Source organism: Equus przewalskii, chromosome 3, assembly GCF_037783145.1.
Source record: "Equus przewalskii isolate Varuska chromosome 3, EquPr2, whole genome shotgun sequence".
NCBI lineage: Eukaryota > Metazoa > Chordata > Mammalia > Perissodactyla > Equidae > Equus > Equus przewalskii.
Genome location: NC_091833.1, coordinates 18,436,828 through 18,460,567, shown reverse-complemented (window position 1 = coordinate 18,460,567; position 23,740 = coordinate 18,436,828). Strand labels below are relative to the sequence as shown.

The 23,740-nt window shown below is 47.5% G+C and overlaps 1 protein-coding gene across 6 annotated transcripts in view; it reads right to left on the bottom strand.

The window, feature by feature from the left end:
* Positions 1 to 516: 516 nt before the first annotated feature.
* PRMT7 (protein arginine methyltransferase 7) overlaps positions 517 to 23,740 on the bottom strand; it is a 43,782-nt gene continuing 20,558 nt past the window's right edge. For 2 of the 6 annotated variants that reach the window (XR_544591.2, XR_011538486.1), the window contains exons 6-18: positions 19,921 to 20,033; positions 17,693 to 17,934; positions 17,301 to 17,481; positions 13,705 to 13,832; positions 13,170 to 13,305; positions 12,055 to 12,138; positions 11,627 to 11,674; positions 10,862 to 10,951; positions 5,479 to 5,640; positions 4,286 to 4,360; positions 1,998 to 2,158; positions 1,003 to 1,714; positions 517 to 744 (exon numbers count right to left, since the gene is read on the bottom strand). Coding sequence is in view for 4 of the 6 variants with exons in the window: in XM_070613742.1 (XP_070469843.1) it covers positions 565 to 744; positions 1,003 to 1,099; positions 1,998 to 2,158; positions 4,286 to 4,360; positions 5,479 to 5,640; positions 10,862 to 10,951; positions 11,627 to 11,674; positions 12,055 to 12,138; positions 13,170 to 13,305; positions 13,705 to 13,832; positions 17,301 to 17,481; positions 17,693 to 17,934; positions 19,728 to 19,847 (1,704 nt within the window). In the remaining 2 variants the exon portion in view is untranslated. Of the gene's footprint in view, positions 745 to 1,002; positions 1,715 to 1,997; positions 2,159 to 4,285; positions 4,361 to 5,478; positions 5,641 to 10,861; positions 10,952 to 11,626; positions 11,675 to 12,054; positions 12,139 to 13,169; positions 13,306 to 13,704; positions 13,833 to 17,300; positions 17,482 to 17,692; positions 17,935 to 19,727; positions 20,034 to 23,740 lie in introns of all 6 variants that reach the window. The other 4 variants (XM_008518237.2, XM_008518238.2, XM_070613742.1 and 1 more) reach the window with 2 other exon arrangements.

Here is a 23,740-nt window from a genome sequence, read left to right as displayed (position 1 = left end):
TGCTGCACACCAAGGCCAGACACCTCTGAATGTGGCTTGGTGACATTACCCAGCAAGTGACAGGGCCAGAACCCCAGCCTCGGCCTGGCCCTGCTGGGGTCTTCAAGGCCCAGGGCCCAACCACAAGTCAGTGTCTCCACCTCAGAAGCCCTCCCAGCTGGAGCCAGGCAGGCAAGTCCCAAAGGTTCCTGGGGTGCAGGCCAGGCCGGCTCCCACCATGGGCAGCACACTCGCCTCGGCACTGTGCTGCCGAGAACAGCACCCAACCTGCCCAGCCCAGCTGACTACGGGGCTCCGCTCCTTTCCAGGGAGGGCACGAGAGACAGTGCTACCTTCGAGCTTCTGAGCACTTCAAAACCACTGCAGGGGGAGCCCCCCGGCCCCTCCTTGGCTCCAAATTCAGCCAGCAGCCCACACCTGGAGCAAGGAGCTGGCAATACAATAATGGAAAAAAAAGGCCAGGCTGGGCCCTGAAAGGACAGGTGCCTCCACCTTCCTTCCCAGAAAGCCACACCATTCAGAGCCCAGAGCACTCAGGCCACTTTATTTCTCAATGAGTGAGGGTCAGTGCTCATCCTCCAGAGTGTCTGAGAGTGTGAAATCCATGGTGATGTCACCAGTATCGGGGTGGAACTCCACAGTGTAGCTGACTGTTCGAGAGCCGCCCAGCGGTGCGCTAGGGTCCAGCGTGGTGCTGAAGAAGTACACAGCCTGCTTGCAGTGGGGATTCCAACAACAGTCCCCCTGCAGGAGGGGTAGCAAGAAGGCAGTGAGGGCTCCCAGTACCCAAGCCCCTTCCTGACCAGCCACTAGTCCAGGCAGCTTGCAGTAGGAAGCTGCTACCAAGGCCAGGTAACCCAGGGCCAAGTGACCCAGGACACTGAGTTATCACCCCGCTGAATGGGTTGGGAGTACCCAGAGCATAAGTGAGTGGCATGGCCTCCCCCAGCAGTGCCTGCTCTCAGGGTGGGCCCACTCAGGGACCTGCAAGCACAGTATTACCTTGTCCTCTGCAGGCTTCAGGAGGCCGGTGCTGACCGTGCTGTCCTGAGTCAGGTGGTATTCCATCCACAGGACGACCCCATGACTCTTCCCAGGCCTGGGAGGGTGGGGTGGGATGTTGGGCCAAACAGAAACAGCCATATGAGAGGTGAGTGAGCACAGCCATGGCTCCCTTCTGCTTTCCAGAAACCTCTGGTCTTCCCCACTTCCATCCTGCCTGGCCAGGAAGCTCCTAACACTCCCCCTGACTAAAGGCTACTCAGTAAAATACTGAGGAAGAAGAGCCACAACCCAAACTCACTCCTCGCGGCCTGGCCAAGCACTCAAAAGAACCGTGGAGCAGCACGAGCCTCCTTGGCCTGAGGTCACGAAAGGCTTGGTCCAAGAGGCTCAGGGCGCAGCCTTGGCACCAAAAACTGGAAGCACCCTCCCAGATACCCTGGATGGCAGGCCCAGATGGGTATTTGCCCTGCCTCCCCCTCGTCAAAGAGCCCCGAGGGGTTCTGGGCTCACGGCCTCCACCCAGTTAGAAGAGAGTTCTTCCTCCAGAAGCAGCAGCTCCTCCCCATGAAGACAGGTGGAGCTGGATGGGCCTGCCGGTGCCTCGCAACGAGCAGCTCTCGCCAATTCCAAACCTGCTTTGATTCCCAGGAGAGTTCAGGAAAATGGTCCAATGGGTAACCATAGCAACCAAATTCACGTTTCTCTGCAGCTGTAATTCAACATGCCGCTTAGCTCAAAGGGAGTCTCAGATGTGGGGGGATGAACAAAGCCCACTCTGGCTCTCCCTCCCCACCCACACATACCCAGAGACACCCGCTATACACTCAGGGCCACTTCAGACCAGAAAGGGCAAGGCTGAGACAAGGAGAGCCATTTCACCCATGTGAAAGTGGCCTAAGTGCATGCTTAGCCATGTGGGCAGTAACTACTAGACAGAAAGTAGGCCCACTGCTTTCTTCCCCCACGCCCCCTACCCTAGAGCCTACACTCACCTCCTCAGCTCGATGGAGCCCTCAGCACGCACAGGCTGCGGGGGGACTGGCTGCCAAAAATCAAAGGTCAGGATCTGCTGGGGCTCAGAGAGGCCGCGGCACGGGTACTCCCACAGCGGGTGGGGCTCAGCCTCCTTGCTCTCCCTGAAGTCCAGGGCACGCTGAGGAGGGAAAGGGGTGTGGTGGTCTGCAGAAACAGAGCCAGGCAGCCCAGGGGACAAGGTGCTCGTACCCCATCTCCAGGGTCTATGCCAGTCGCCCCTCACTTCCATGGCCCGGGTTCCTCAGAGTAACTGCCACAGTCACAGCAGTGGATGCTCACAGAAAGACCACAGGCACCTGGATCAGACCAGCTGGATTCTTGTTCCCTGCCGCCACTCACGAGCCGTCTCCCTGGGGAGTCACTTTACCTCTCTAAGCCTCATTTTCTCCCTTTTTAAAATGGGATGAGACTGCCCATTTCATGAGTTGCTCTGAGAACCAAAAGTCTACAATGGTGAAAACACCTGGCACTTGGCCACTTGACCATTCGTGACCCTTCCTAAGCACTACAGCTGCCAGACCACCCCCAAACAAAGGCTCCTGGTCTAAAGGGAGACAACATGGACACCAGCAATCGCAGGGCCTGGGGAGCACTGACCTCTAGTGGAGAATGGGGCTGGGTGAGAAAACTGCCCAGAAGGGTGTTCTCTGGGCTGCCTCCTGAAGGTCACACAGGAGTTCGCAGGGAGGAGAGGGGACAAAGCCAAGTAGGGAGAGGACGCAGAGAAGAGCCCAGGGCAGGCTGAGCGGCAGAGGTGACGCTGCAGGGGTGGGGGTTGGGGGAGCCTGACAAGATTTTCCCACAGGGGACAGACAGGGCCACACGGAGGATCTACAGGTTCACGAAGGCTCCATGTGGAGGAAGGCCGAGCGGGAGAGACAGGAGGCTGCACGGTCACAGGTGAGAAATGAAAGTGGCCCAGACCAGAACAGCAGCAGTGGGGGAAGAAAACTGAGGACCCGACTGTTATAGGACCAGATGACAAACTGCAACTGAAGGCAAGGACTTGCCTGGGAGGATGCCCGGGGCCCTGAGCCCAAGCAGTTGGGTATGAAGCGGTGGCAGACCTAGGACGGGAGCAGTGGAAGGAGCCAGACTAGGGGTCAGGGGGAGCAGGGGGGAAGAGCAGGTGGATTTTGGAAGCATTAAGGTCAGAGTCCACTGCTCTTAGCTATTTGGTCTGAGTTCAGGTCTGAGTTGAGGAGAGATGCAGACATTGGCCAGCAACAGAGAGGACAAAGGGGACAGCCAGGGAGGGCAGGGTCAGGCAGAGGCCTGAGGGTGACCTAGAACACACAACACCTTAGGGGACTGGAAGGGTGGGATGAGTTCAGGAAGGAGCCTGAGTGTGAGGTGACTCGGCACAAAAGAAATTTCTAAAAGCATGGAACAGTCAGTGGTGTGCTGTGGAAGGGCAGATAATATACAAACTGAAAATATCCACTGGCTTTATTTACTTAAAAAAATGTTTACACAAGCAATCTATAATCACCGTAGAAAAATTTGAACAGAAAGACAAGCAAAAGAAGGAAAAAATTAACCACTTCCTAATCACACAGCTTATATTCTGGTGTCCACTATTCCGCTTTTTCTCAGTGTGTATGCGTGAATTTTCTTAATACAGACAAATGGAGTCGTGTCCCTTGTTCTGCCCTTCTCATGTGGACATATCATGACAATTTCCTTTAATCCTTGCAGATCCAACTATCATTGGCACTTGCACGTCTGCCCTTGGTTCTGGGGGATGCAGACCCTGGTAACTGACTAAGTCCCCTAAATTGACATATAAATAGCCCCAAGGACCACCCTTCCACATCCCTCCCCATACTCTAACAGCTTCCCTTGGAATGGAGTCCCCAAAATGAAAATGGCTAACTCAGAAGGTTACCAAACTGCCTTCTAGAAAAGCTGTTCAGAGAGAACAAGCTGCTGACGTTGGCAAGAACAGTTCCAGTGGTGTGGTGATGGACAGGCTCCAGCCCAAAACTCTGATTCAGGGGTTACAGCCCAGGACCAAGAAGGGCCTAGTATCCGACTTTGAGACACAATAGTTCTCAGGTTCATAGTGAACCAAGCAGAACAGATATACCTGCCCTCACCGCCCTTAACAGAAGAATTCCCTGCACACTGCACACACTGCCAAACCCAGGTCCCTCCACTGAAGCCAGATGTCCCTGTTAGAGGCCTGTGGCCGTGAGGAGTGGGTGGGTGGGACACTGCGGGTGGGAGCTGTGGCCCCACCTACCTTAATCATGTCATCCATGATGTGAACGTCAAAGCCTTCACAGTCACCACAGGGGCTCCGGATCCGCCACAGGTCCTGTGAGGAAGGTGCAGCCTTCACTGACACCCACCTGCCAAGGCACACAGACATCCATACCCACCCGGGGACACAAAAGTGTGGTGACAAGAGCAAGAAGGGTCAGTGAGGTCGGGCCAGGGGCTGCCCCAGTCCAAAACCTGAGATACATCTTGCTATTCCCACACACCTGGAAGAGACCCCCAAGGCTGAAGGAACTCAGAGACACCAAAGATCCAGGTTGGTTCTTCAAGTCTGCCAAGTCTCATAGGACCCCAAGTCCTCTCCTACAAGGGGACAACCGGCCAGAGCTACCAGGCTGGGGGTTCTCACTCCCTGTCCATTCTGAACACCATTTCTTTGGGAAGAAATCTGTAAATCAGTTCTCAAGGCTCTGCGCCTATAAACAGTATGAGGACAATGGGAGGGAGGGGACCAGAAGCGCACTCAGGCCAGGCAGCTCTGCGTCCTCTGTCTCCTGGAGGTATGCGTGGATAAGTGTCATTCTCCACATTCCCTCTGTGGCCATGAAAACCAGAATTCATGTGGAAAACTGACCAGGTAAATAAATAACAGAAGAAATGTCCAGAAAATAAGTGATGGAGCCACTAAGCTGCCAATGGATAAAGCCATTCTTATCAGAGAAATATCAAACGAGGCTCCCCCTACACTTCAGGTTACAGCATTTCAAATCCTTTTAATAAAAAAGGCCTTTCCCAAAATGACTTTGTGACTGGTTCTGCTTTGATGAGAAAATTAAAATGAAGCTTTTCAAGTTTTTCTTACAAAAAGAAGCCGACTCTCCCGTCTCAAAACGCTTTTAACAACTGGAGCCTCAGCTCTTAATGAGAGCAGAGCAAGCCACACAGCATGTCTTCTGAAACTCTTAATTTATATTTTTTTAATTATTCTGATAAGACATAATTGTAAAATAACAAGACACAGCCATTTCCATTTCATACGCCAAATTACTGCATTCTTACAGAGGTAAGCCTCTTCTATTCAACCCTGCAGTGCGCTGATCCAAAAAAGCAGGGGCCCAAATCATTAAGACCTGACTTGCTCCATCTGCATACAAAGTCTTCAACAAAACAAGGTCCCCCCCCCACCCATTCTGCAAAAACCTTTGGGTGGCCTACCCTGAACTCCACGACCAGAGCATACAGCGAGGCAGCCTGGGGCATCACCACAGCGCCAGGCCCTAGGTGCTGGTCCACCGCAGTCCGCACATACCAGAAGAACAGGTTGTGCCATGGCAGCAGGCTAGTGGTGAAGAACGGCTCCCCCAGGAGGAGAGAGACCTGGCGACCAGAGCAAGAAGCAGGACCAAGGCGTCAAAGGATTTGGCTGAAGAATGAAGAACAGGTCACAAGTTTCACAGGTACATGGAAGTAACTGGCCATTCATTCTTTCACTCACTCACTCAGTCAACAAACAATCATGCCAAGTCTGCACCTGCCCTTGAGGATACAAAGATGAGAAACAGACACAAGGCCTGCCCTCAGGAGTACAGAGTGGAAGAGCAAGGAGATGAGGCTGGGGGCTGTCCTCGTAGAGTGTGGTAAGCTCTGACAGAAGCAAGAAAGGGGCACACAGAGGGACCCCAGGGGTAAGGGCATCAGGAAGGGCTTCCAGGACAGCATCCTGTGAATCCCCACTCAAAGCTTTATCATGACAATTTATCCTCAGGTCTTGTCTAACTGTCTCCTTCACTAGGCTCTGAGCACCACAGAAGTGGGGGTGTTGGCAGCACAGTATCCCCAAAACCTAGCACAGTGCCTGGCCCGGAGCAGATGGTCAGTAAAGGTTTGCTGAGTGAATGAACAAATGCATGAACAGGGGTCAGAAAAGGAAAGGCGTGGGGCCCCCAGACAGAGGGACAGAAAGAGGCAAAAACATAGGTGTGAGTGAGAGTGAGGCCCTTTCAGGAACTTGTCAGATGAGGTGCAAGGAAAACGATAAAGGGTGAGGCCAGAGGGATGCAGAGGAGCCAGGACACCCAAAGGCAGCTGATGACAGGCTAAGGGGGCTGGACTCTGCCCTGGAGGCAAGAGGAGGGGGGTCACTAAAAACTTTAATCAAGATTTCAAAATGAAAGGAATGCCTTTTAGAAAGATCGCTCTGACGACCACAAAGCATGTAGGGAGACCACCTGCAAGTGGAGCTGGGAACAGGAGGTGACTTGGGTGAGTACTGCAACAGTCTAGGCAAGGAGTGGGGACTCTGTGTAAAAGGAGGAGAGCAAGACATGGCAGATGCTAGGAGACAGACCATCCAGGGTTTGGCCCATACAGACGGGCACCAAGAGAGGGACTAGCCAGAGACGATACCTGGGTTTCTGGGTGAGACGAGAGAGACAGAAGGACACAATGAAGACAGAAAGTGCTTGGCCCTGAGTACTCCCTGCTCCCAAACAGGAGGAACAAGGCAAGAATGCCCACTCTCGCCACCTCTACTTAATAGTGACCTGGAGTCTACCCAGTGCACCTTATCAATGGCTTACAGAATTTAAATCTATCTTTAATCCTTACCTATAAGAAGAAAAAGGGCAACTTGTACGTGAATGTTCAAAGCAGTATCATTCATATTAGCCAACAAGTAAAAACAAGCCAAATGTTCATTAACTGACAAATGGATAAATAAAACGTGGTATATCCATACAACGGAATATTATTCAGCAGTAAAAAGAAATGAGAAAGTGACATCAGCATCATGGCAGAGTGAGCTTCCCCAGTAATCTCTCCCCTCCAACATACAACGAAAAGGACATTCATACTCCAACAGAGAACATCCAAACACAACACAAAAAACGTCGGAGAGACCCACGCAGCCATATGATAGAGGGTGGAGAGGCTGGAGTCCCCCTTGGAGGAGGTGGAATAGGGGTTCACCGGTTCAGATCCTGGGTGCAGACATGGCACCACTTGGCACGCCATGCTGTGGTAGGCATCCCACATATAAAATGGAGTAAGATGGGCATGTATGTTAGCTCAGGGCCAGTCTTCCTCAGTGAAAAGAGGACCGGCAGCAGTTAGTATTAGCACAGGGCTAATCTTCCTTGAAAAAAAAAAAAGAAAACCCCAAAGAATCCATTGGAAAATTTTTAGCAATAATCAACAACTACAGCAAAGTTGCAGGATATAAAATCAACTTACATAAATCAGTAACATTTCTATACTCTAATAAAGAACTAACAGAAAAAGAACTCAAGAACACAATACCATTCACAATTGAAACAAAAAGGATAAAATACCTCAGGGTGAATTTAACTAAGGAAGTGAAACACCTATACAATGAAAACTACAAGGCTTTCCTGAAAGAAATGGATGATGACATAAAGAGATAGTAAGACATTCCATGCACATGGATTGGAAGAATAAACATAGTTAAAATGTCCATACCTAAAGCAATCTACAGATTCAATGCTATCCTAATCAGAATCCCAATGACATTCTTTACAGAAATAGAACAAAGAATCCTAAAATTCATATGGGGCAACAGAAGACCCCAAATTGCTAAAGGAATCCTGAGAAAAAACAACACAGCTGGAGGCATCACAATCCCTGACTTCAAAACATACTACAAAGCTACAGTAATCAAAACAGCATGGTACTGGTACAAAAACATGTGCACAGATCAATGGAACAGAATTGAAAGCCCAGAAATAAAACCACACATCTATGGACAGCTAATCTTCAACAAAGGAGCTGAGGGCATACAATGGAGAAAAGAAAGTTTTTTCAACAAATGGTGCTGGGAAAACTGGAAAGCCACATGTAAAAGAATGAAAATTGACCATTCTTTTTCACCATTCACGAAAATAAACTCTAAATGGATCAAAGACCTAAAGGTAAGACCTGAAACCATAAGGCTTCTAGAGGAAAATGTAGGTAGTACACTCTTTGACATCAGTATTAAAAGGATCTTTTCGGACACCATGTCTTCTCAGACAAGGGAAGCAAGAGAAAGAATAAACAAATGGGACTTCATCAGACTAAAGAGCCTCTTCAAGGCAAAGGAAAACAGGATTGAAACAAAAAAACAACCCACTAATAAGGAAAAAATATTTGCAAGTCATATATCCGACAAAGGGTTAATCTCCATAATATATAAAGAAGTCATACAACTCAACTACAAAAAACCAAACAACCTGATCAAAAAATGGGCTGGAGACACGAACAGACATTTCTCCAAAGAAGATATATGGATGGCCAATAGGCACATGAAAAGATGCTCAGCATCACTGATCACCAGGGAAATGCAAATCAAAACTACACTAAGATATCACCTTACACCTGTTAGAATAGCAAAAATAAGCAAAACAAAAAGTAACAAGTGTTGGAGAGGTTGTGGAGAAAAAGTATCCCTCATACACTGCTGGTGGGAATGCAAACTGGTGCAGCCACTAAGGAAAATAGTATGGAGATTTCTCAAAAAATAAAAAACAGAAATACCATGTGACCCAGCCATCCCACTACTGGATATCTATCCAAAGAGCTTGAAGTCAGCAATTCCAAAAGTCCCATGCACCCCAATGTTCATTGCAGCACTATTTACAATAGCTAAGACGTGGAAGCAACCTAGGTGCCCATCAACTGATGAGTGGATAAAGAAGATATGGTATACATATACAACGGAATACTACTCAGCCATAAAAAAGAATAAAATCGTCCCATTCACAACAACATGGATGGACCTTGAGGGAATTATGTTAAGTGAAATAAGCCAGATAGAGAAGGACAATCTCTGTATGACTCCACTCATATGAGGAAGTTAAACCTGTGGACAAAGAAAACAGATTAGTGGCTACCAGGGGAAAGGTGGGCTGGGGGGTGGGCACAAAGGGTGAAGGGGTGCACCTACAACACGACTCACAGACAATAATGCACAACTGAAATTTCATAAGATTGTAAACTATCATAAACTCAATAAAAATTAAGTTTAAAAAAAAAGGCATGGGAAAAAATGGGCAAAAGACTTGACTAGATATTTCACCAAATAAGACACAGGATATTTAAACAAGCACATGAAAAGGTGTTCAGCATCATCAATCATTAGGCAAATACAAACCAAAACTATGAGACATCATTACACCTACTAAAATGGCTACAACAAAAAAGAAAGACAATACCAAGTGGCGGTAAAGGCTTAGAGAAACTGGAACACTCCTACGTTGCTGGTGGGGATGGTACGGCCACCTTGGACAACAGTTTAGCAGTTTCTTAAAAAGTTAAACAAAAATATAGTACAACCCAGCAATTCCAAGCCTAGGCATCTATCCAAGAGAACTGGAAACATATCCTCGCAGAGACTTAGACATCAATGTTTACAGCAGCATTATTCACAGCAGCCAAAAACTGGAAACAATCCAAATATCCATTAACAGGTGAATAGTTAAACAAAATATGGCATATTCATCCCATGGAACTATTTAGCATTAAAAAGGAACAAAATACTGACACATTCTACAACATGGATGAACCTCAAAGACACGCCCAGCAAAAGCAGCCCGACACAAAAGACTATATATTGTATTATTCCACTTACATGAAATACCCAGAAAAGGCAAATTCATAGAGACAGAAACCAAATCAGTGGTTGCCTGGGGCTGGGGGCAGGGTGATAGAAAGGTTGTAAAACTAGATTGTATGATAGTTGTACAACTCCATAAATTTACTGAAAAAAATCACTGAATTATATACTTTAAATGGGTTAATTTTATGGTATCATCTCAATAAAGCTGTTAACAAAAATGCTGGCAAGGAAGATGACAGGTTCCAGCCTGAAGAGCCTGTGGGATATTTGAGGAAAGATATCTGGTTGGCAATCAGACATATGAGATTTGAAGACCCAGCTTTGATGGTCATGGATTCCTGAATGGGAAGGGAGGTGATGACCTGGAGAAGAGAAACAGGGAGAAGAGAGGATGGACAGGGAGAGAGGTCCAAGAAACATCCCTAAGGAAGGATCGAGTGAAGGAAGAGAAACCCAGGAAGGACTGAGAAGGAGCAGCCAGAATGATAAGAGGAAAATCTGGACAGTCTCTTGAGAATCTAAAGAGAACTGTGTTGAAGAGGGAGAGGTCCCTGGGTGGTAAGGGTCCAGGGGGACAGTGAGATGACGTGGCAGGGAGACGATGTTAGTAACTAAGAGGTTACTAAGAGGTGGGAGCTGCTTCGGAGGCCCACACTGAGACTGAAGACCGACTGCGGCGGGGGAAGGACACAGGAAGGTGAAGCGAAGGCAGCAGGGCTGTCTGTGAGAGGACACGACAGGCTGCTGTCAACCCCAGCAGAGCCGTTATGCCCTCCCCTGAAGGAGCAGAGATTAGGCAGAGTTCAGAGTAGTTCAAGTGCGTGTTCATTGGGCATCGCTGCAAACCCTCACCACACCCTCAACAGTGGCGAGTTCTTAGCTGGTGAGTGACACAGGGGCCTCACAGTGAGACCCGGAGAGAGTCGGGGAGCTTGGGCCACTCAGTGCTGTGCTGTCCAGGGCAAATGCAGGCCTCTCGCTACTCACCTTTTTACCCTCCAAGTCTGCAGATGTTAATAATTCAGGCCGTTTCTCTATTATATTAATTTTATCTTCCAAGTGGTTAGCCTTGAAGATCTTAGAGAGAAAACAATAAAAGCATTGCTTTTGTCCAGGAAAAAACACCTCCAAGTTGCGCTATCTGTTTGTAGTTTTCTGGCCAAATGTTCTGGAGCACTACTTTGATCTGCTTTGTGGAAATTCTCCCCTCCAGGGGCATCCAATAGACCAAGGATGAGATCACTAGCAAAACGTAACAGCAAAAGAAATTTCTCTCGTAGGCCCATCAGCAGGACTTAGCAATAGGCTTGTAGTTCTGGTGGAGGTGGGTTATCCTTCAGAGAAGAAATCAAAACCAATCACTGGCCAGGAGGAGAAATACCACCATGGAACCAACCAGTCAGGTCAGCCTGTGAGCAGTGACTCCCTGGGTGCTGATGTCCCAGAAATAAATCATAAATTCAGTTCTATCAAAACAAAGATTTTAGTTTAGTTTTATGTGAAGTGAAAAGAAAAGCCTACACCTTCAGCCACAAAAAAACAAGAGTCTACACATTTGCTGCTATTCAATGACAGCCCCAGAAGACTTCCAGGCCAGCTCTCAGTGTGGGAGCAACGAGAACTCTCACTGGCAGCTGCTACTTCTCCCAGTTCCCTTGGCACCAACGCTGCTTCAGAGCAATCAATCCCAGACTCAGGAAGGCAGGCCCCACAGGTCCCCTCATTATTTCAGTAACAAGAATTATCACTTACTTTTTTCATCAGTCTATGAGAAGCTGCTGAACTCTCTATTGTAAATACCTAAAGAAAATACCATGCTATTAGTTGTAGGAGATTCACTTAAGAGAGAAAGAAATTAAAGATTAAAATGCAACAAAGTCATTCCAATGCAGAGGCTGCCACTTAACCAACTCTACCTGTCTTATTACCCACTGGGACAGCACTGACATTCTGCACTGCCCCTGGTGAGGTGGCAGACTCAGACACCGGAGCTGCAGCTACAGCCTGACTCCTGCCTGCCCACAGAGGCAATACACCCCTAAGCCCCTGAACCAAGCACGCCACACACACGGCAGCCGCACTTGCAAAGAACTTTAGTCCCAAAACTGAGCACCCGAACCACACAACACCCTAAGTCAAGAGCTGCCCATAGGAAGCTGAAGAAGGCACATGTCCACTACCTGCTCTGCCCCAAGATGATGCGCCAGCATGGAGAGTAGGCTGCCGTCACTGACACACAGGCAGACACTGTCTGATTTCAGCACCTGCAGGAAAAGAGCAACCTCAGCACATGTTTTCTTACAATCTGTCAAGAAATTCTTGTTGGCAAACTGATAGAAACACTTCCCTTCTCCTGACCCCACTAACTCACTCCAATCATTCAGTCTGATGTCCTCCTCACTCCACGCCCGCCATGACCCGGCTGGATCTTTGTGCCCCCACACCAGTTATACTTGCCTCCCAGGCCCAAGTGGCAATAGCCCCCACCTTCCAACACATCCACCTCACTCACCTCTCCCCACTCAGACCCCAGTGTCAGGAAAGACCGTCCTCTAGCTGTTCTAGAAGGCCCAGCTGAAGACCTGCCCCATGTGCCTGAGGCCACCTCCTCCCAGTCCGTGGCGACAGGCCTCTTCCCTGTCTAGTCACAGCACCAACAGCTGTGGGCCTGTCGAGTGACTCGCCAAAGACAGGGATGCATTTCTGGGTCATAGATCCCTCCAAGAGAAACCTAGGACAGTTGGGATCCTCCTTCCCCCCAAAACGCATGCACGTGCATACATGCACCCATATTTCTGCATATAACTCTAAGGGGTCCAAGAGTCCCCCCTCCAAACCCTGTGTGTGGTCCCCAGGCCGAGAGACACCTGCCGTAGGTAGCAGGGGGCAAAGGTTTTCAGGTAGGAGAATTATGTGACCAGATTTATATTTTAGAAAATTTTAGAAAGGAGGCAGCAGATGAAAGGAAAAATGGGGCGGCTGGATCCACTGGGAGCACTCACAGGATCTGCTGGTAACCACAAATGCGAAGTGTCCAGAGAGACAAAGGCAGGGGTCAGGGGGAGGCTCCTAGCCTGAGGCTCTCACAGGAGAGCAGAGAACAGGCCCTCAGGTAGTCCAGGAACAAGCTCCCCAGCTCTCTGCTCAAGTGCCCGCCCAGAAGGAGCTGGCCAAAGCCACTCACAGACCAGGGAGCACAGAAAACAAAACCAGCAAATCACAAGCAAGGAGTGAGCTGGGGCCCATGGGACAAACTCCTTCTTGACCACAACCACTCAAGGGGCTGGACACTTACTGTCCTCAGGGCCTGGATGTATTGGTCAGTTCTATCCTGATCGTTGATCTCTCCAAACCGAGGCCGGTTCCAGAGCAAGTGAGCCTGGCAGTCACACACAGGACGCCCAGGATGGATGCTCTCATTCTTTTCGGGGCTGGGCCAGGAAATGAACCAACAGACACAGGGCATGAGCATGACCTGCTAGACATCAGCAAGAATGAAGACATGACACAAGAAACTTCCCCAGTGAAACAGAGACGGGGCACAGGGGGCACACCCATAGTCCTCCAGAGGGCATGAGTCTAGGCACCGGCTCTTGAGTGGCTGTTAGAGGCTGGAGGGCCCTCCCACTGAAGACTTCTCATACATGTCTGTTCCCAATGGGGGCCTCGCAAACGGTGCTGAAATAGCCAGTCAGAAACTTGCTCTTATTTTATTCTGTTCAGATACAAATGTGCCCACTTGTGCCTCTACAGGGTCTGTAAATGGGGAATTTACATAAATGCACAGTGTCACAGGCCCAGTGCCCCATCCCATGCGGCTCAGGGCACACCTGGTCCTCTGAAGACTGTACCATACACAGTAGTCGTCGTGGTGGGCTACCAGGAAGACGGCTGAGCCCTGTATGACAGGCTCCTCTTGTGGTAGGAAGTACACACACTGCATCCAGTGGTCCCGCCACTGAAATGGGGAACAGAGAATCAGCTGTTACTGAGCTGCAACAAGAGCAATACTTCTAATCCAAGAGCCAAAATCTAAGCCAAACATCAGTTTGCAGGGAGACCACAGTGTGGACTACAGAAAGCTACTGTGGCTGAAGAGATGAAAATTTCAAGTCAGAGAGGCTAATGCCAGAAAGCTTGCTGGAACACTGCTGGCTTTAGGAGGATACAGTGTGGCCTAGGGCAGCCGTATTCAAGAGGGGCTCAGGAGGAGAGGACTCCAACCCCTGCCCTGGGTGTGCACACGTGCGCACCTGTGCGTGCGCGTATGCGCGCGCAAGTGTGTGTGTGTGTGTGTGTGTGTGTGTAGCGATGGAAGGAGGGAGGCAGAGAGGGAGAGAGAGAAAGCAAATGTGGCAAATGTTAACAACAAGTAAAGGGCATATCAGTGTTTATTTTCACTTATTCTGTGGATTTAGAATTTTTCAAAATAAAACATTGGGAAAATAGTACAGAAAGGTTTGTGTTGTTTATTCTTTTAAATTAAATAGTTTTTAAAGAAATGGAATACTCCAAATTGTGAAATGGTTTACAATGATGCAGAGTCAACCTTTAATAAGCCGTGCTGATCTTTCTTGTTACTATAAACCAGACATACAAGATTCTATCCTAAGAATAAACAAATAAAAAAAGAAAAGAAAAAAGCTATATTCACATAAATATGCATATTACAGAACTACTTATACTAGCAAAAACTGGAACCAATCCAAATGTCCAGCAGTTCAGAAATGAATATATAAATTCTTATGCAGAATACCTGCAGACATTTAAAATGGTGAACGTGAAGACTATGGTGCAGCAGGAAAAAACAGAAATAAGCCCTGAAAAAGACCCATGCATGTGGAAAGAGACCAAAGAAAGGGAGTTCTTTTGGCTGGTGGGACCGTGAGCGACTTTTGATTCATTTTCGTTTTACATAATGAGGTTTATTACTTGTAATCTTTAAGCCTCTTTTTAAAAAAGAAAGACCTGACCTAAAAAAGTAGATGCCTGGCTCAACTCTGAGGAGATGACTGCCACCTCATTCTCTGTTATCACCAGGAACTAAGGAAAACTTGGCCCCTGAGACTCCAAGAGCGCCACTCAGCACAAAAGCAAACACAGCTGATGCCAGCCCCACTTCTCAGAAACACAGTCTACCCGACCCAGTTCTGAATTTAACTCAAAGGCAGGTGAATGACATTCTCGTTTATCTAAGATGTCTATTTGAACATGAAAGCTAGAAATGAAAATCTAACCAGATATGTTCTAGGAAGAACAAAAAGTGACAAGGAGGAAAAAAAGCTTCTCTAAAACCCATTATTTGTTCCTTACCACGCAAATTTGATCCAAAGACAAGAGAAGCCTTCCCTGACCCTTCTGCCCCGCTTGCCTAGTGCTTCCCTGTCACCAGGTCCAGCCTCCCAGGTCCTAATGCTAAAGAGCTGCTGACAGAATCCACTGTCCAAGGTGAGATGGGCTGAATATATTTCGGATCAAAAGCAGTTTAGGGAAGTCATGAGGGAGATTCATTAACAGCTCTTCAAATTCCTAACAGTCCAAAAGTCACCACCTAAGGACACTAGCCCCACAGTCAGGAGACCTGGGGACGAACACCCACCACTGGTGCTTAGACACGAGGCTCTGCTCCAATCACTGGGCTGGGCTGAGTCTCAATTTGGGCATTCTGTGGTTGCCCAGCATGTCTTATATGAGGATTCAAGGAGAAAATACACATAGCAGCACTTTGAAGATATGCAAATGAAAAGTATTAACATTTTTATGATATTCTTATGATAATTTTGCAACTATCACACTCCTGGAGAGGAAGAAAGCACCTCAGTGTGAATCTCAATTCTGTGGGAGAATTCCCACCTTCCACTCACCCCCCAAACACATATACACACACAGCCTGCAGAGGACAGAAGCCACACAGAGGGAAGTTCATGCACACTGCTCAATGCACAGCCGCCTGGACCAGGCGACTGGAGGGTAGAGTGGAGATGGGGGAGCTCACAGGCCCAGGGGGACTGACCGCAATCCTGCAGCAGCCACAACCCCTTAGCCTAAGCAGTAATTCAGAGCCGGGGAGCTGTTATGCCTTCCCCAAAGGCACCCCGTGTGCACCCAGAACCAACAGGTGAGCAATCAAAACAAAGCCAGTGCCCAGCAAGTGGTAACAGGAAGACAGAACACACAGAGAATGGTGCCCAAGGCCTCCCAGGTAGAGAAGGAATGTTCCATTCCTCAGCCCTAAAGTGTCTTTCCCACCTTTTTTCCTTTGAATGTATGTGTAGAGGGGTATCTAAGACATGCACATGAAAGAAAATTCAAGATATAAAAGGGTCATGGAGTGAAACATAAGTTTCCTTTCTAACCCTAACCTCCAGCCCCTTCCCAGAAGTAACCATTTTTACCAATTTCTGTGAATTCTTCCAAAGATATCCTTATACACACACCACACATATACACTCATAAACACACACATTCTTATTTTTAGTAACACCAACACTGGCATACCACACACTGTTCTGCACCTCTATTTTTGTATCACTTAATGATAGATACATCCTGGAGATTGTTCCACACCAGCGCACAGGGTTGCCTCACCCTCTGAATGCATGTAGGATAATGGACTCAGCTAGTCCCCTACTGGTTTCTCGGTTGTTCCACTCTTTTCTATTAAATCAGGGGTGCAGTGAGTATCCTGGCACACATGTCATTCTACAAATATATATATGCAAATCTGTCCAGAGCCTAAACAATGACAAATGGCATCACTTCCCATCTTGATGGATTGGGCCTCGCTGAGCTCCACAGATGCTCTGACAATCACTTTCCTGCTCTTCCCCACAGCTCCAAAACGGTCCACTACCAAACTTTTTGAATTTTATTCACCAAAGGTGAAAAACAGTATCTCACCACAGTTTAAATTTGCATTGCTCTTATGAGTGAGGCTGAACAACTTTTCACGTGTTAAGGAGTACTCTGTGTTTCCTCTTCTGTAGTTAATGTCCTCTACCCACTTTCTATTGAGCTGGAGAAGGTAGATTTTAAGGCCACAGAAAATGAGGCTGAAGACAGGCTGTAGTTCTCTAGTCCAAGCCAATCTGAGGCCCCCCTGGGATTACTCGGGGGGAGAGGGGTATGGGATCTAAGAGTGGCTGTGTCAGGACACAGGAGAGTCAGCCCACCAAAGCTTCCCAATGGCTCATTGCGTTCACTGGTGCTGCCCATGAACTTGGCCTGAGAGGTCTACCTTATATCTGACCATAGCTAGTCTTGCTTTTTTTTCTTTTTTTAAACTTTTCTTTAACATTGATTCTGACATAGTCCCTTCCGTCTCTAAATTCTTGTGAATCTAAGGTTCAACACGCTACTTTCTCATGACCAAAAGTGGACAAGTTTCCTGATTTACATGAAAACATGCTCAGCTCCTGCCTCTTACCTGGAGTTCCTTTGGGTCTGAGTGTGCCCAGAATGGGGCCATGGTGCACTTGATCTTCCCCTCAGGGTCCATTTCAATGTCCCACCAGGAAAGAACCACCTGAGCTCGGCCAGACGCCAGAGGTTCAAACTGCCTGATATGGCAGGCTGCTGAACTACTGACTTGCTTGCTGAAGTCCACACTGTGGAAGAATATTTAGGAACTTAAGCATATTTTAAGCTCACACACTCCATTTTTAAGCTTTTATGGTGACCTCACCAGCTTGTTTGCAAAGGACACTTCAAAGGCAGGTGACATCAGCCAGGTTTCCTTCCCACTCAAAAAGAACTTCCAAAGACCTCAATTCCACCAAAGGTCTCAAGGCACTGTCACCCTGGGTGGCTCCCTGGTACCTGAACATAGGCAGCACGTTGCTGAGGACAGTGAAGTCAGTGGGTGACACCTGGTTCAGTTGAATGTCATAAACAGAGGGTGCCCCAGGGCACTGCTCCACTTCCGATGGGGGGACGATGACCTGCTCTCCATGGCTGGTCTGAACGCGGATGGGAAACAGCTTGTTCCATGACCACATCCTTCTGGACTCTACCAGCTGTGCATAGATGGTTGCTCTATGAGGCACTGCCTCACAATTTTCCTAAGTTTATATTAAAAAGAAAAAAAAAGAACAAAAAAATAAACCAGGTACATGGACCCACAGTAATGTCCATTGATCAAAATATTCCTTAATATTAGGCCTGTTTAGTAATATCTAACGCCTTACCACTATTAGGATAGTGAACTGTTTTGAGCCTAATGCCCTTGGGAAAGAAAAAAAAGGAACTAGATTTCAAAAAGAATACATGTTATGCCTAAAATGATTTATGTCAGATAAGTTCCTAGCTACCTGACACTCTTAAATACTTCAAAAATAAACCTTAATTGTCATCATGCTGATTAACTCCCACACTGACTTTGAAGAAAGAGTCCAAGTCTTCCTGCTAAGCAGTAATTCTGGCATTGGGCTCAGAATTTCCCTTCAGTGCACCTCTGGCCCAGACACCAGAACCTTCTTATTGCACAGCCCAATGGACAAGGGGCCACCCTCAACTGCCCTACTTCCTGGCCTCACTAGGCACTTTCAACCACTCTCCTCACTTGGCTTTGGCCCTCATCCAATTTCCCCCCATCTCATTCATTCATCCAATATCCTCTAGGTGCCAGGTACTAGGGACCCAGCCATGATGAGGACATTCACAGCTGCCACCACATGGAAATGACAAACAGGGTTTCTCGACCTCAACACCAGTGACCTCTTGGGCCAGATGATCCTTTGTTGTGGCAGCTGTTCTGGCATTGTAGGATGTTTGGAAACATCCTTGGTCTCTACCCACAAGATGACAGTAGCACCCCTGTCTCAGTTGTGACACCAAAAATGTCTCTGGATACAGCTTTGGATGAGAAGCTCTGCTCTGCCCCTCTGTCTCCTTCACGAGGCTGTGCTTCCCTGCCCATCCTTCACTGAGGGGACTCCCCAAACACCCGATCTGGACCACTTTTTTCTCCCTCCACACACTCTCCCTTGAGTGACCTCAACCACTCCATCTTCATTTACCAAACACCATCCATCCAAAGGCCTCTCGGTCCTTTCTACTTGGCTGACCCTCAGATAGCTCAAACTCTCTCAGACCAAACTGAACAATCACCTTCACCTCTCCCCCGCCTGCCCGGATCTGGTCCTCCTCTCATACTCCCATTCAACAGGGAGTGCCACCAGCCAATCCAGTCGCCTAAGCCCCAACCCCTGGCATTATCCTCAATGCCTCCACATCTAAGTAATCACCCAGCCCATGACCACCCTCACCCTCCCCAAGTCTACCTTCTTCAGGCCCATTTCTATGGCCTTGACTGAGGCCACCTCGGCCCAGCGTCTGGACGACTCCAAACACCTGCTAACCAGTCTTCCTGCCTCCCAACTGCTCTCTTGCACCCCAACTGCTCTCTACATGCCTGCCTGTGATGTCACTTCTCTGCTTACAAACCTTTCTGTGATGCCATACTACCTTCTAGAGCACAGTGGCCTTTCTCAGTCTAGCCCTGCCCAACCCTCCAGCCTTATCTGTAACCTTACCTCTCACACTACCCATAATCCCAACAATCTGCAGGGGCTGGGAGACACTGCACCAATTCATCTTTATGCCCTCATCTCCTACCTGACCCATGACCTCTTCTGCCAGTCTCCTAAACCAAATGTCAGTGGTGCTTCTGTCTGGCTCTCCATTTGGCCCATCCAGTCCTTGTCACTGACTAGTGTGGGTCTCAAAAGCAAGAAGGATGTCTCATACTTCTCCCTGGATGCTAGAACACCTTACACATAGGTGACATTCACAGAGTGTTTGCTGAATTGAACTGAATTTGAAGATATTTTCTTGCCTTTCGTCTCTAACCTACCAAGACTTGGCATTCAAGAGGCACAGAAGTCGTAACTGAGGAGAAGCAGAATCCCACAGGAATCGAGGGGTGTCCCAGGGTGACTGGAGAGGAACTAAGGGCTGAGGCTGTGTAGAGCATGGTGTATCAATTAGAGCTGTGTGAGCCAGCTGAGATCACAGCAATATAGCTGAGGGAGGCCCCTGGTCCCCACCTGCACGAGATGCCTGTGTGCGTGCTCATAGGAAGGCAGTGCTCCCTCCCCAATCAGTTCTGTGTCAAACAACTCTGTGATCAGAATGTTAGCACGGCATGGCATGTCACCATCTGAAAAACACAAGGAAACAAAGTCAGAAGCAAGCAACAGATTAGAAAAAATATTTACAGCAATATGCAAAAGATAAAAGGTTAATAGGTCATTAAATTGAAAGCATATACATATGCTTAAGTATTTACAAGTGCCATCATATCTGCAACTCACTTTCCAATGGTTCAGCAAAAAAATTCATTTTGATATACATATATACATGAAAACGCTAACAATTGGTAAGTCTTGCTTAAACGAAGAGGGGTGTTCACTGTACTCCTCATTCAAATTTTCTGTATGTTTAATATTACAAGGGACTTATAAAACTGATAAGAAAACTATAAACACCCAAAAAGAAAACTAGGCAACACCAAAATAGACAATTCAAAGCAGAAAAAAAATTAATCAAATATACGGAAAATTTTTCAATCTTATTAGTAATTAGAGAGATATAAGTTAACAATTAAATTAGCAAAAACTATTTGAAAAGCAAAAACTGAATACTGGTACTTCAAATATTTCTAGGCAGCAAAGAGGGAAAAAAACAAAAGCAAGAGAGACAGGCTGTCTGATTCCACTGAGACCCAATGATACCACGGAGATCCAGGACTCAGAATCCCAGTTCCTTACACTAAATCCCCCTTAATTAAGTTAGCTGCTTGCTACCAAACAATCCCCCAAATAACAGGTGTTTTAGGATAGAAAGATTATGGAGGGTCTTCTTGTTAATTCTATTTTCTAAATCTTTGTAATGTAATGTAATGTTACTTCTACAATTGTAATTTTTAATGAGCCAAGAGATAAAACTGACTTTGGAAGGGGCTATTCATCATGGAGAATTAACTGTAAACACTCCTAATGGCTCATGAATTACAATTTGACAAAGCCCACTCATCTTCCCTATACAGAAGACAAGGAACACAGATGATGCAAGAAAAGAGAAGCATTAAGGAGGTTCAAAGAAAGGTGCAGTAGAGAGAGCTTGAACCTAGAGTCATAGAGACCTGGGCCTGGATCCCACTTTCTAGCTTTGAATCAGTTCTGACCATCACCCACCTCATCTGTAAGACAGGGGTAATGAGATCTGCTCCATGCAGTGGTGGTTAGGACAGCCCACTTCCGATGAAGTACACTTGTGCTCAGTGGCAGCACACCATGAAACGACGCTGAGAAGAAACTTTTATCTCCTGGCACTGAGACCACCCTCCCAAGTGGCAATGCCCATCCTCTCTGATATCATGCCAAACTCCAACTGAAATACACTGTCCCAAACTGAGCCAACCACACCTCATCCACACACACCTGCTTCTCCCTCTGATGTTTCTGCCTCAGTGAACGGCACCACCAGTCACACAGTCCTGAAACCTGATCACCATTTACTAGTTCCAGGAGAGCAGGGACCCTGACTGGTCTGCTCACCATTATACCCCAGTGCCCAGAACAAGGCCTAGCACCCACTAACAGTCAGCAAACATTAGGTGAATTCTTGATTCCTCCTTCTCTGTCAGCCTACATCCAGCCAATCACCAAGCACTGCCAATTCTACCTCCTGAATAATTTTTAAGCCAATTATTTAACTTAAAATGATTTATTGTTCAAATCTGCTTCAAATAAACAAAGCTTTATGATCCAGTGAATTTCAACAAATACTCTTAAGAGCCTGGTATCTAACATGTGAGTGCTAAGTAGAAGGGAGCAGAGGGTGCAGCAGGAGTCTGAGCAGGGGCAGTTACCCCTGGTGCCTCTTCAGTCTTCACCAAATGACTGGATGGATGAACAAAGGCTGCTCCCTGAGTCAGCTGCTGCACATGCCTCAGTGTGCAATCCACCTCTGGGGAACAGAAAGCAAACTTAGCTGCCATTTTTAAAAAGAGCTGAGAAAAGAATCTTGGAAATATGCATCTGAGAGCAAAAAGAAAGCTGCAAAGGAGAACCAAGACTGGAAGATGTCAATCAGGCCTGGCAAGAGAGAGCTTCCAGGAGGATCGAATGGCAAAAGTACCAAAGCTATACTGTTTGAGAGGAAAAGCAAGGGAAGACCATCAGCCTTAGCAATGAGGAAGCCACTTGTCAGGCTGGGGAGTGGAAACCAAGTCCCATTTACAAGGGGTTAAGGATCAAGTTGACAACCTGCTCACTAAACAAATATTATTGAATTCTTTTATATGCCAGGCCCTTTGCAAGTTATGGAATGGAATAGCTAATAAAACCACACAGTCCATGACCTCGGGATGCTTCAGCTATGGGTGGATAGAGATATTAAACACATAATTACACAATTATTTAATTATTGCAGTGATAAGCACTACCAAGGCAAAGTAGGAAGAAAGCATATGAGGGGCCTGGCCTAATGCACACAGCCTGGAGGAGAACACAGGGCAAAGAGTCACAGAGAGAGTGACAGAGCAAAGGCTGCTCTACAGGTCATCTCTGTGCTGTCAAGATCTCCTCCTCTGGCCTAAATGGAGTAACTAGGTCAAACTTATCCACCCAGTGTAATCAACTAGAAAATCAGACAAAATATATGAATCAAATGTTTTCAGGCCAGCCCAGCGGTGCAGCGGTTAAGTGCGCACCTTCCGCGTCAGCCCAGGATTCCGCCAGTTTGGATCCAGGGTGTGAACATGGCACCGCTTGGTAAGCCATGCTGTGGTAGGCGTCCCACATATAAAAAGTAGAGGAAGACGGGCACGGATGTTAGCTCAGGGGCAGTGTTCCTCAGCAAAAAGAGGAGGATTGGCAGCAGATGTTAGCTCAGGGCTAATCTGCCTCAAAAAAAAAGAAGTGTTTTCAGATGTTGAATAAGAGGCAACACAGTTTGTTCCCCAAGAAGGAGAACAAACAAAGTGACCCCTACTACTGCTCTGGCTTTCGGCCAGCAGGCACTTTCCAGATCACAGTACAGGGACGAAGAAGTCAAACAGGATATGGCAGTCCTGCTGAGGTGAGGAGACAGCAGCCAGAGATCAGAGGAGCGGAGGCAGCTAGGACTTGCAGGGGAGAGAACGAGAGAGGAAGTTACACAGGAAAAGGGCTTCGGAAATCTGTACAGGGCTCCCCTTAAGTCTCTTGTTGGATATATTCACACACACAAAGGGTAAGACACTAGAAGGCCAGGCAAAGATTGACCATGTAACTACAAAGTGAACAATTTCCAGAGCTCAAAGAAGACTGGGAAACATTCTAGGATCATTCTAGAAGCTGGGATCAGCCAGCACCCAGGCACTTAGCAGAGACCCCAGAAAGGTCATGCTGTACTAGTATGGCTAAAGTAGCCTTAGAGCAGTGGTTCTCAACAGGGAGCGACCTTGCCCCCACCCCAAGCCCACATTTAACAATGTCTAGAGATATTTTTGGTTGGCACAAATGGTGGGGAGGAGGAAGGTGCTACTTCTTCTACTGGTTAGAGGCCAGGGGTAAACATCCTACAATGCACAGAGCAGCTCCTGCCAACAGAGAATTATCAGTGTCAATAGTGCCACTACTGAGAAACCTTGACTTAAAGCTCCTCTATACCTGCTCCAAAGCTTAAAAACAAGCCCTGAAAGGGTCAAGTTGATCTGCAAGTAACCCAACTGCATGCAAGACAAAGCCTTTTTTTTTGGAGGAAGATTAGCCCTGAGCCAACATCCACCACCAATCCTCCTCCTTTTGCTGAGGAGATTGGCCCTGAGCTAACATCTGTGCCCATCTTCCTTCACTTTATATATGAGACATCTGCCACAGC